This window comes from Mastomys coucha, unplaced genomic scaffold (genome assembly GCF_008632895.1).
Source record: "Mastomys coucha isolate ucsf_1 unplaced genomic scaffold, UCSF_Mcou_1 pScaffold18, whole genome shotgun sequence".
Classification (NCBI taxonomy): domain Eukaryota; kingdom Metazoa; phylum Chordata; class Mammalia; order Rodentia; family Muridae; genus Mastomys; species Mastomys coucha.
Window position 1 is genome coordinate 66,212,002 of NW_022196900.1, and position 12,217 is coordinate 66,224,218.

The window sequence follows — 12,217 nt, forward strand, 5'->3', positions numbered from 1 at the left end:
CAGCCTCACCATGTCCATCTCCAGAGTCTCTTCATCTTTGCAGTTGTACCTGCTGAACAAAGTCCCTGTTCCTTCCATCTCTCCTGAGTGTGACTCCTTACACCAGTGGACTCATACAGTGTTTGCTCCTTAGCGTTTTATTAGTTAACAGACCTAAGTCACCCATGTTGAAGTATGCATGAGAATCTCTCTCTCTTCCACCCTTTCTCCCTTCCTTCCTCCTCCACCCGCCCCACCTCCCCAGACAGGGTCTCAATTATCCCAGGCTGGCCTTAAATTTGGCATATAGCCAGGGATGATTTTGAACTCCTACTCCCACCTCCCGGGTGCTGGGATTATCAGTGTTTGCCTCTGTCCTCAGCTCTTTTTGAAAATGTTTACTTTTTTTCCCCTTTTGCTTTTGAATAGTGTCCCCTCCTGCAGCTCACAATCTTCCTGCCTCAGCCTTTTGATTATAGGGCTATGCCACTGTGGCCCCTCAAAGTCTCTGTCCTTTCCCCCCTACCTCTATGTTCCTTCCTTCATTTCTTTCCTTTTTAAGGCTGAATACTGTTCCATGACATGTACCACTCACTGCATTTACCCATCCGTAGGTGGACATCTGGGTCATTTTTTCTTTTTTAAAGGATTTATTCATTTAATATATGTGAGTATACTGTTGCTCTTAACCACTGAGCCATCTCTCCAGCTCCATGTGGGTCATTTTTACGACAGTGTTGTTGTGGATATGTATGTACAGCTGGACTCCTGCTTTTAGAACTCAGAAATAGAAATGATGGATCTCGAGGTAACTTTCTGTAACGTTCTTCCCAGAGGTCATCACATAGCCCACCAACAGTACAGACTGATTCCTACGTCTCTACATCCTCAACACTCCTCACTTCCTGTTTCCTGTGTGTGGCCTTGCTTTTTGGTCACCGCCACCCTGCTGGGTATGACTTCAGTCTCTGCTCAGTTGCCTGCTTCCTGCACTGTGATTACCTGGCAGCGCCCCCCTAGGCAACTCCTGTCTGGTGTCATGCACAATCTCTGACATGATGATAGCAAGAAAGACTTGCAGAACACAGGAGCCTTCCGCTGCTGCCATAAGGGCCAGCTATCAATAATTCTCCCTGGCAGAGCTCTTCCTGCTGCAAACTCCCCTCTCAGTCCTCTTACCCATGCCCCACAGTTTCTTCCTTTCTTTCCTTCCATCCTTTAGAACACAGAGTTAAGGTCACCTCCCCAGAGAAGCCCTCCTTCCCCACCGGCCCTCGTCCACTCAATCAGTCTGCTGTTGTCTGCTCTTGTCCGGGCTGTCGGTTCCTCTCATTTTTGATTGCTCCAAGCACTTGGCACAGTCTGTAATGACTGTGCCTGCGCGCTTGCTGAATTAACCTTGTCTTCTCTGCTGGCCTCTTAGCTCCACATAGAAGGGTCCTTGAGACATCATCTTGCTCTCACTATTGTACACCCATCGCTGACCAGTGCCCTGCTAAGGCCAGGTGTTCAGAATCCCCTTGCTAAATGAATCATTCAACTTTTAAGATAAAGCCCCCCTGGAGTACAGCCACCCTAATGAGGGAGGTAGGTGAGAAAATAAATAAATAAACATCTACTGGGGCAAGTGGTGGTCGTTGCTATGGAGAAAAGCAGACTGGAAGTGACCAGGTGGCTTTTTCTGGGCTCCTAAGGGAGGGAGTGGGACTGCTGACCTAGAGGAAGTGAAGGGCTGTTGGTGTGTGTGTGTGTGTGTGTGTGTGTGTGTGTGTGTGTGTGTGTGGTGTGTGAGGACACAACTATTAAGAGATCAGAAATGAGAACAGAGACCCCACAGAAGGCCAAGTGAAATGAGGAGCCACTCTAGTCAGTGGCCATTTCTAGAAGCCTTCTGATAGTTCCCTGTACTCAGGGAGCACATAGTAGGTGCTTTCTAACTCAAACTAGACCCATCTTATACATTTCCTAAAACATGTTTTACTACAACATGGAATTATGATGTCTGCTGAGAGGCATTCCAAAGCACGTTTGACTTTAAACCCCAATCAACTTTTTTTTCTCTTCTTTAGCAAAACCTGTTTGCTGACATCCTGCCTCTGTGTGGTATTGGATCCCCTGGAGCTGGGGTTACAGGTGGCTGTGAGCTGTCCTAAAGAGGCACCGGGAACTTAATGCCAATTCTTTCCAGCTCTCCAGCCACCTCACCAGCCCCAATGGTCATCCTTTTTTTTTTTTTTCTTTTTTCAGTTTTCGGAAACTTTCTCCAATCCTGACCTCTTCTTTCTTCGTATCCATCCCCAGGGCTGTGGGCTCAGACATGTTGCCAGATAGCCTGGAATGTGAATGTCTATCTTTTCCCTAACTCTGTCTTCAGGCCTCTGCCTTGGACAGTAATACCGTTTACTACCCATTACAGGACACGTACCTTGTGGGCTATCTCTTGCCCAAAGGCTTCCAGCAAAGCAATGAAGACCTGGAAACCAAATGTTTGGACGCTGGAATTTGCACCCTTCCCAGGGAGCCCCTAATGCCCTTAGGGGAAATTCCTGCTCAAACCTGGGCTGACAAGGGGCTGGCCAAGGCTTCCTGCAGAGTTGGTGGGGATTTTGATGGAAGAATCTCCATAGGATTCCCTGGACTGTGCTGGGGGCAGGAGGGGGAAGGGCTGGATGCTAAGCTTCGGGCCCCAGAGGCTCAGAGGGGAGGAGGGTTTAGCCTCCAGCAGCTGTGAGGAACACCACCACACTACCAATAAAGCTGAGAACCAGCCAGAGGAAACCAGATACCCTGGCGTCCTTGGCAAGCACAGCTTCCTTGGGTTGAGCTCACTGGCTTCAAGTCTCTCTCTTTCAATGGCTACCTTTTGAAGGCCTGGCCCTCTCCAACCTTCCCGTTTGTGGGAGAGGAAGAAGCGGGGTAGTTCTCCATCTGTTCTGTTCCTTACTTCTTTTAGCATCCTTGCTGAATGTGGCAGTCCCCAGTGGAATGACAAGTTCCCTGACCCCGAGGAGTGGAGTCATGTTTCTATGGGGGCGAGGGGGTGTGCTTAGTGAATCCCACTCAAGTAAGGTGCAACCTGGTGCATGGCGCTCAGATCTGGTTAGCTGGAAGCTTCAGGGTGGGGGGCGGGGTGGGTGCACAGGAAGTCCCTCAGTAGGGGATTCGACGGTCCAGCTGGAGTAAGGAAGTCCTGTGTCACAGGAAGAGGCTCCCAGTAGAGGGTTTTACAACAGTGTAAGCCTCACAGGATAAGTGGTTTTGTTTATGTTTGGGTTACTACTCTGTGCTCGGGGTAAGCGTTTGCTACATAGTAGGTGTTTCATAAACAGGTTCTAAAACAAAAGGATTGGTAAGGAGAAGTTGAAAGAAATGGCTTGGTCATTCTGGGATGTGACAGTTCGGTACTTCCAGGTAGAAGAGGCTGTGGTGGGCGGGGCTCAGCAGAGGGAGTGGCCTGATCTAATCCTATTGTGGGTGGTGTCAGTTTCTTATCTCTTCACCCAGCCCAGAGCTACTTCAGGCCTGGGGTGTTGTTTTTTTTTCTCCCCTGAGTTCCTTGGTGTCCTGTTGGGTCCGAATACACACAGGTATGGACCTGTGCTGGGTTCAGGAGACACCCAGACGATTAAAATGTAGGTCTTACCTTTCTGTCTGGTGGGAGAGACAGACGGTAAACAAGTGGCTTACACAATGGGCTGGATAGAGGTAGGACTTCTATGTAGGTCCAGTTGAACAAATGGGATCCAAGCCGACAGGATCGGAGCAGGCCGTTTTGGAAGGAGCTGTCTGTGGGGGAGTGTTAGCTTTTGAAGATAGTTGAGAGAGGGGCTTGGGGTGAGATGTGTTCCAGGTAGAGGTGTCAGCTCAAAATGTGTTCTAAGGGAGGTAGGAGAAGCCACTGGGAAAAGATAAGTTAGGGGCAGAAAGGGCACTTACGGGTGTTTGGGCGTGCTTCTGAGCTGACTAGATTCTGGCTAATTGCCAGCTGCAGCGTGCTAGCTAGGGCTGGAGAAAGGCCTGTCTTTAGCCTCATCTCCATCTCCAAGAGCTAAGACACCTCCCTCTGGTCTCTCTGCCTAGGTTCTCCCACTGTTTCCTTTAGCTCCACCAAGGATTCACCAACCCACTCGGAGCCTCACTTTGTCAAGTCTCCACAAAGGGCAGACCACAGGGATTCCGAACACCCCCCCCCTCCAACTCCACACCTCTTACACATGCCCAGGAAGGAGGGGCCAGTCCATTTGCAAAGGAGAAAAAGCAGGAGGAATACTAGCCTGGTAGAACATCAGACTATCAAGAGATTTTAAAAAACCCCTCCCCCCCCCAAGCCTTTGCCAGCTGACAGGCAAGGAAGTGGATGAGCAAGTGGCTCCGAGGTGTCTCAGCCCTTGGGCTGCTAGGCATGGCCAACCCGGAGAGAGTGCTTCGGCAGAGGGCCCCAAAGGGCAGTGCCTTCCCTCCCCCAAAGACCCAACTGGTCCTCATCATCTGCGGGACCTGCAGACACCAATGAGTCAGTGTGTTGACAAGACATCTCTGGCCATTCCTAGTCCATCAAAAATGGAAGGAAGTCCAAAGGAAGGGTATGAGCAGACCGATTTAATTAGCGCGGGCTCTAAAGGTACCTTAAGTTGGCCCTATTAAATTAAACTGCCTAGGGGAAAAATAATTGTAATTATTTCCTTTTCTCTCCTACCATTGTATTTCAACTCCCAACCTCCACTCTTCTCCCCTTCTTGATAAGACAACCTTTAAAGTAGGGGCTGGCACAGGCATCCCCAAACTAGGTCTCAGTGTTTCCCTTTCTCTGCCTGAGCTCTGGTTCCTAGCAGAGAGCAGAGTCCAGAGGGGTCCACGGTGCTTGGCTGTATTCTAATGTAGGGAGGCTGTTACAAGTGTAGAACATTATTCCAAAAACGCACCGGGAGTCTCCTTCCTGAACCAGTGCAGATCCGTTTGCTGTGGGGCATTTCTTTTAAAAACCCCTTTTCTCTCTTCTGCAGAGCAAAATAAGCAAACTTTAATGGTAGGGAATTATTGTTTATTTTGTTGAAATCTAGTTCTGAGTTTTCTTACTTAAAACGTGTTTTCCCCAGGACACTGACCTATCCTTTAATTGTTTGGTGCGAGGCATGTTAGGGGGAGGGGCGTTACTTGTTTATTGGAACAGCGCAGTTAAAAAAAAAAAAATCAACCTAGGCTAACAGTTTCAAGGCTCCCCTAAAGATGTATCCAAACAGGCAGCCAATCAGCGCTTACACAGCTTTTTCTGCTTGACTCTTTTAAAGAGACAGTGCCGACAATGTTTTATCACACTTAAAGAGAACCGCGCTCTAAAAACAGTATGGAAATGGGGGAGCCATCCCTTATCTCACCAGTTTTTGATTTGGAGTCTCCAATGAGAGTACACTGCAGGTTTTTGGGGTCCTCGAGGGGACAGAAAGGAATCGTGAGCAAAAAGCTTGGTCACTCTGCCAACCCCCCATTTCCCATTGTACACCTGGGTCATTGACAATGGAAGCTTCCCCTCCCCCCACGCCCGACTCTGGTCCCCTACTCTCCAATTTAGCTCCCATTTATTTGAAGTTTGAGATTTCTGCGGCGCGCATTCCCAGTCGCGAGGCGTCCAGGTGACGTCCCTCTTCCCAACGGAACCCTTTCCCGTGGAAAGGCGAGAGGCTAACTTGCCAGGGCTAGCAAACCTCAGAAATTTGAGAAAAATCACTCTCTTTCCTTCTAGTCCAAGACCCCTTTCCCCTCCTCCAGCTTGCCTGGAGCACGCCAAGGGCCATTTTCGCGCGGCTCCACTTTGGGGTTTCCCAAAGTATTTTAACGATCTAGTAAAGAAGCAGCCGCGCGCTTTGGCGCCAGCTTCGGCCGCCCAGCTCCGCGTGCAGCCCTGGCCGGGGCTCGGGAGGAAGGGCTGGGCACAGGCAGCCTGGGGTGGGGCGGAGAGGGGAGCAGGGCCGGCCGGGGTCCTGGCCCACTGAGGGTAAGATCAGCGCGGGGAGGCGGGGGCGCTGGGGGCTAGAAGGACGCGGAAAGGGGCGCGCCGGGCCAGCCGGGGTCCCCGCCTGCGGTCGCAGCGCCCAGTCCCCGCCGCGCCGCCCCGGGTGCTCCAGTCCCCGCCCGAGCCCCTCGAGTCACCGCCCCACCCCAGCGCCAGGACTCGCCCCCCGCTCCCCTGGCCGGGGCACGAGCGGGCAGCGGCTCGCGGAGGAGGCGCAGCGGGACTGGCGCGGCCGCGCTGACAGGCGTCCCTCCCGGCCTCCGGGCCCGCCCCCGCGCGCCGATTGGCCGCCGCGGCCGTCCGTCGCGGGGCGTGGACGCCCGCCGCGCTCCTGCCGGGGCAGCCACGTTCGGTTGAGCTCCAAGTAGACCAGCGGCGGCGGCGGCGGCAGCGGCAGCGGTGCTGAAGGCGCAGAGGGCGGCGCAGGCGGAGCCGGGCGGCGGGCGCGCGGGCCGCGAGCAAGCGAGCTGCAGGCTTCGGGCGGGCGGCGGCGCAGCTCAGGCCGAGCCGGCGCGGGAGGAGTTCCAGGGCGATGGGGCCGCGGCCGGGGCTGACGCTTTGACAGCTGGAAAGAGCGCGGAGCCAGCGCCGGGGAGGGAGGGAGAGCGGCGAGCGGAGTGCGAGCGAGCGGGCGAGCGCCGGGAGGGGGCCGGGAGCGGGGCAGCTCGGGAGACCGGACGGTAGCGGCGGCGGCGGCGGACTCGGCGCCCTCTTCTCTGCAAGCCATGTTTGCCAAAGGCAAAGGCTCGGCGGTGCCCTCGGACGGGCAGGCTCGGGAAAAGTAAGCCTCTCACGAGTGGGGCCGCGCCGCGGGCGGCGGGAGGCAGGTGGGCGCGGGGGTCGCGCCGCCTTGTGCCCCTGGGGCCCCGGTCTCTGCCCCGCGGCGGCGACGGCAGCGTGGAGTGCCCATTGTTGGGCGCCGGCGGAGGCTGGGGCACCCCGAAGGGGCGGCAGGGCAGCGGTGGGCGAGGGTAGTTGGTAGGCGCGCAGCGGAGCGGGCTCGGGGGCCCGCGACGAGGGTGGGCGAGGTCCCACTTTGAGCTGGTGCGCTCGGCCCGCTGGGCGCGGGGGCCTTACTTTGCCCACCGAGTGCGGGCAGGGGGCGCGTGGCTTTCTGCAGCCCCGAAGGCTCCTTTTGTCCGCCCGCGGCGTGAGGAGTGCGTGCCGGGGGCTTTGTTCGCCCGGGAGCGCTCTCCCAACCCAGCCAGCGGCCTCCGCGTCAGCCCGGTGCGCTCCGGGGCGCCCGGGCTGGGCTGGGCTGGCGACGCCGGCCTGGCCCCAGGCTTGGGGGACAGTTGTTTGAGGGGGAGATGCTGAGGGCGGCGCTTTGCTGCCCTCTCTAGAGCGCGCCAAGTACCCGGACTGGGACCGAGTCCGTCCGGACCCCAAAGCTGGGCTAAAGCAGCGAGCTTAAGTGGGCTGGAAAAAGGAGGATGGCTCAGGGCTCTTTTAGCGGCTTTCGAGTTTGCGAGACCTTAGGTGGGTTTAGTCCCAGTGCCACTTGGAAGTTCAAGTTTGGGGACCGTTCTCCAGCTCCCGCGGTTTGGTGCGGCTTGGTGCAGCAGGTCTGTGGTACCCACCCACTAGCTGTTCGGACTCGGATCCTGTCTGGGGTAATAGGTTCTCACCTCTTGTGGCCACAATGGGAAGGCACAGACCCGGGCTCACAGTCACTGGCAAGGTCCAGAGCGAGCCTTAGTGTGATCTGACCCTTCTCTCTCTCTCTCTCTTTGCCTCTGTTCACTTTCCAGGTTAGCTTTATACGTCTACGAATATTTACTGCACGTAGGAGCACAGAAATCTGCACAGACCTTCTTATCAGAGGTGAGTGGGACTCCTCAGCATCCAGTTTCTTGACACCCCCTCCTCCCCACTATTCTTAGAGCCTTTGTTTTCAGGAGCAGCCACTGTGGCCACCATTTTGAATTTTTATCACCTTTTGGCATTTATTGTTAGTTGGTCTTCACAGCCTTTTGGCTGGGGAAGGCCCTGCAGGCCCCCTCCTTTATGCTCCTCTAAGCTGCCTTCGCTCCCTCTTTTCTAGATTCGATGGGAAAAAAACATCACACTGGGTGAACCGCCTGGGTTTCTGCACTCGTGGTGGTGGTAAGTTTGTGTGATAGTTTTGTGTGTGTTTTGTTTTGAGGCCCGGGTCCAAGTGAACAAAGACAGGGGTCCAGACCAGGCCCTCTGCCTTTAGCCTCTGCTCTCCACGGAGCAGGCACCTCTGGGTGATCTGACCAGGCTTGGTGAGGAAGAATGGGCAGAAGAGGCCGCTGCCTCAAGTTTTTGCTGTCGTGCCTCTGCCCTTAGGGAACTGACTGAATTTTGCTATGCTTTTCCATCTCACTCTGGGGCACCAGGCAGGGGGCACAGAGAGAGCTGGAAGGGTTTTTTGTCAATCCTGCATGCTGCTTTAATTAGAGGAGTGGGGGCAGGGCGGGTGGAGGGGACACCAGGTCTGTTCTGCAACTGGTCTGTCCCTTATGTTTGCTTCCATGAACGCCAAACCTGAAGAGATCTCCACTGGGCCTTTTCTAGGGACCCTGAGAAAAGCAAGAAGGGCCGCACTTCCTGTAGAGACACTGATTCACACTGACTGGACCTTCCTTTCCTCTGCTCCCCCCCAACCCCCCAGCATCCCTGCAACCACAAAGCCTTATTTTACTGAGAACCTTAACCAGCCAGAGGAGGCCTGGCAGGATGCCTGCAGCTTGTTCAGGACTAGCTCTCCTTATCTTTGACCCTCTCTCCAGGCCTGAGCAGCCTGTGGTCTTTTCTGCAGGCGGGAGGGAAGCATAGGGTCAGAGCCTTAAGCAAGTTGTCTTGAGTTTGTGACCTGGATGTCTTGTGGGGCTGATGGGTGGACTCTTTCACATCCTTTTGAAAAGGAAAAAGAAGGGGAGGGGTGGCTTTTGATACTTTGGTGGATTTGAGTCAAGTGTAGTGTCCTGTTGGGATGTTAGCACTTACCTGACTGCCAGCTCAGGTTACTGTTTCAAGGCTCTTTGAACAGCGGGAGGATGAAGTGTCTGTTCTAACTTGTGCAGAGAAAATGAGTTTTTAATGGCTTTTGCCAAACTCCCAACTGCCTGGTCGGAGGAGGCGGGTGGTGTGGCGCAAGGATCCCACCTGCGGGAGTGGGTGATAGGTTGGCTGTTGGAGGTGAACATGTAGATGGGATTGGTGGGTCTGATTGCCATGGGTCTTGTAGAAACTTGGGCTTGTGAGTAAAAGTTATTTTGAGGGTGCTGAAAATAAGGGTGTCTTGAAGTCTTTGCTGTATGGGGTTTTCCAGGGAGCAGTCTTGGAGGAGGAAAGAATGCAGAGACCTACCTGGTTTTCCTGTGGCTCCGTGAGTCTCTTGCAGCTTTTCCATCCTGTTCCAGGAGTGGGAGGTTGGCTGCACTGGGGTTCAGGTTGTGGTAGCTGTCAGTGGTTGTAGTCTGGTGTGTTAGCATGTTTACTCTGCGGCTGTTTTGGGGGGCTGAGGGTTGGTTTTGCTGTAGGTACACCTTGAGGGTGGTGCTTTCCAGTGACAGCGGAGCTTGCTCTGATGGGGCCAGTGGCACTGGACCACAAGTCAGCTCAGACCTCAGTTTCAGTGTTCACTATACCCTTCAGGCTGCTTCTGGCTAGGCCTTGGTTCTGGTATAGGGCGTTACTAAGGTCCTGTGTGTGTAGCGCTCTCAGAGTTGAGACAGCACTTGCTTCTGTTCTCGTGACTGTGGAGCGTTGGAGTGACCATAGAGAGTTACAGAGGGTCTTGAGTGCCATGTGCTGGATCTGTGCTCATCCTGTCCGCTTACCCTGGACTGGATGGGTGCTCTCTGAAGAGGCCCTTCTGCTTAGAGAGGGGAAAGGTTCTTGGTTCTCGAAGCTCCTTCCCCCCTTGGCTCACAGACAGGTGGGGGTGCAGTCTAAAGAATTAAGAACCCATAAGGCTCCCTTCATTACTGCAGTCACCCAGATTGCTCTGCAGATGAATCATAGTTATGTCCTGACTTTTGACAACTTAACCTTTTTTACAATATGCTGCGGCCATTTTGGTTTGGGGTGGTGAAAAGGACAGAATCTCGTCCAGATTCATCTGTGGACAAACCATGGGCGGGTTGTGCTGACCTTTCCAAGCCTTAGTGTCCACTAACCACAAACAGTGTCACTGATGGGAGATACCCAGTACAGAGGAGCTGCTTACATGGGAACTATTACAGCTGTCTGGCTCGCCAGGAGCAGTTGTATCCAGTTATCTTATGGGCTGAGTTTGTCCTGTGTTGTAAGGTAGGATGGAGCCTTTTGGGAAAGCTGGTGCTGTACCATGTATCCTGCACCCCCCTGTTGTGTACACAAGTAATAATTAGTAAGCTGATCTTACTTTGTTTTTCTATTTGCAGTGTATTTTGGGACCTTTACTGTGCAGCTCCTGAAAGGAGAGACACTTGTGAACATTCAAGTGAAGCAAAAGCCTTTCATGATTATGTGAGTAACAAATTTTTAATCCTGGCAATAATTACAGGGTTGGATGGCTCTAACTTCTTTAGTATCAAAAGCAAGTGCACAGCCAACTGGCAGTGGTCTTTATTTCCTCCTCGCCTGCCTTCCCGGCCTCCTGCCCACCTGCCTCTGCTGCCTGCCTCCTGAGCCCCGCCTTCCTGGGTGGTTTAAGTTGAGGAACAGTATTTCGTTACGCTGCAGTTACATGAAAGAGGCAGATACCTGTCTGGAGGGGGCCTGAAGACTCAGAATCATTTGGGTGTTTGTTAAGAGCTAGCTGGGAGGAGACTGGTTGGTGTTGGCTGAAGAAAAAAGTGACCACAACCAAAAAGAAAGTAAATGTGAAACTTGTGTTGTAGACTAGCACGGGCGGCTGAGCAACTGTGCGGCATGGACTTAGCTCTGCTTTCCAGAGAGCAGCCTTTCAGTGTGTCCATGTCATACACAGTGTGGGGTGCATATGTGTACACACAATTGTGGGGTGTATCTGTCACACAGTTTGGGGTGCTTATGTGCACATACAGTGTGGGGCTTATGGAGTCACAAGTATGGGGGCTCATACTGCTCTTCTCAGGCGATGTGTACTGTGAGGTGAAGCTCACTTACTGTCCTTTGTCTGAACACTCTATACTTAAGTATATTTATTTATATTGTGTGCATATGCACATTTGGGTGTATGTGTGACATGTAGCATGAGAGTGGAGGTCAGAGGGCAACTTGGGACTCAGTTCTGTCTTCCTACTATGTGTGTCCTGGGGCTCAAACTCAGGTCCTCAGGTTTGGTGGCAGGCATTGTTACTAGCTCACCAATCTTGCCAGCCTACTAGTGGTTGAGGGGGACAAGGATGGGACACAGATAACTGCTATAGCTCAGGTTGGCCTAGAACTCAGTATGGAGATCAACTTGACCTTGAATTTTTAGCCATCCTACCTCAGCCTCCTAAGTGCTGAGTTTATAGCCACCATGGGCAGCTTAGAATTTTCCTTTGAGCATAGCTAAATTTTACCAGGCAGTAGAGCCTTCTCTCCTGTTGCTGACTATCCATCCACCTGGATCTGTTTAAGGTCCATGAAGTCACTAAAGGGAAGGTGTCTGTGTGGCAGTGCTGTTGTGGTTGTTTGTTTGTTTGTTTGTTTGTTTTGATACAGGGTTTTTCTCTGTAGCCCTGGCTGTCCTGGAACTCATTCTGTAGACCAGGCTAGCCTCAAACTCAGAAATCCGCCTGCCTCTGCCTCCCAAATGCTGGGATTAAAGGCATGCACCACCACTGCCCGGCACTGTTGTGTATTTTTAAATGCATATTGAACCAACCTTGGTTCAGGTGGCCAGACTTTATGATTTGATAAAATTGGTGGTTGAGGTCTGTCAAGGAAGAGTGGCGTGAGGAAAGGGAAGTATCTAGCTGTCTTCCACTACTTCTGGGTCACTTCAGGTGATTGTGTACCGGCGTCTATGTACACACAGTAGGTTTGTGTGGTAGGAACAGTCCTCCCATTCTAGGCATAGGAACTGATGACCAGCATCAGGTCCCATCTTCCTGGTCAGGTCATTTGCCTCCTTGGGATGCTGAGTTTGAACCTGGCCTAGGAGATTGAATCCCACCTTTGAGTTTCATAAGTGGTCAATTTCAATGAGGTGGGTGTTGCCATGGTGGAAATGGCTGCTGTAACAGGAGTTACAGTGAGCAAGCTCACTGGCTTCCCACGTGGTCAGCGTGATGGGATTTTGTTATG

At 53.1% G+C, this 12,217-nt stretch overlaps 1 protein-coding gene across 8 annotated transcripts in view; it reads left to right on the forward strand.

The window, feature by feature from the left end:
- Positions 1 to 5,478: 5,478 nt before the first annotated feature.
- Ssbp3 (single stranded DNA binding protein 3) overlaps positions 5,479 to 12,217 on the forward strand; it is a 140,561-nt gene continuing 133,822 nt past the window's right edge. For 4 of the 8 annotated variants that reach the window (XM_031378054.1, XM_031378057.1, XM_031378055.1 and 1 more), the window contains exons 1-4: positions 5,479 to 5,609; positions 7,741 to 7,813; positions 8,034 to 8,095; positions 10,384 to 10,468. In XM_031378054.1, the coding sequence (XP_031233914.1) occupies positions 5,494 to 5,609; positions 7,741 to 7,813; positions 8,034 to 8,095; positions 10,384 to 10,468 (336 nt within the window). In that variant the 5' untranslated portion in view covers positions 5,479 to 5,493. Of the gene's footprint in view, positions 5,610 to 6,322; positions 6,771 to 7,740; positions 7,814 to 8,033; positions 8,096 to 10,383; positions 10,469 to 12,217 lie in introns of those variants that run through there. The other 4 variants (XM_031378058.1, XM_031378061.1, XM_031378060.1 and 1 more) reach the window with 3 other exon arrangements.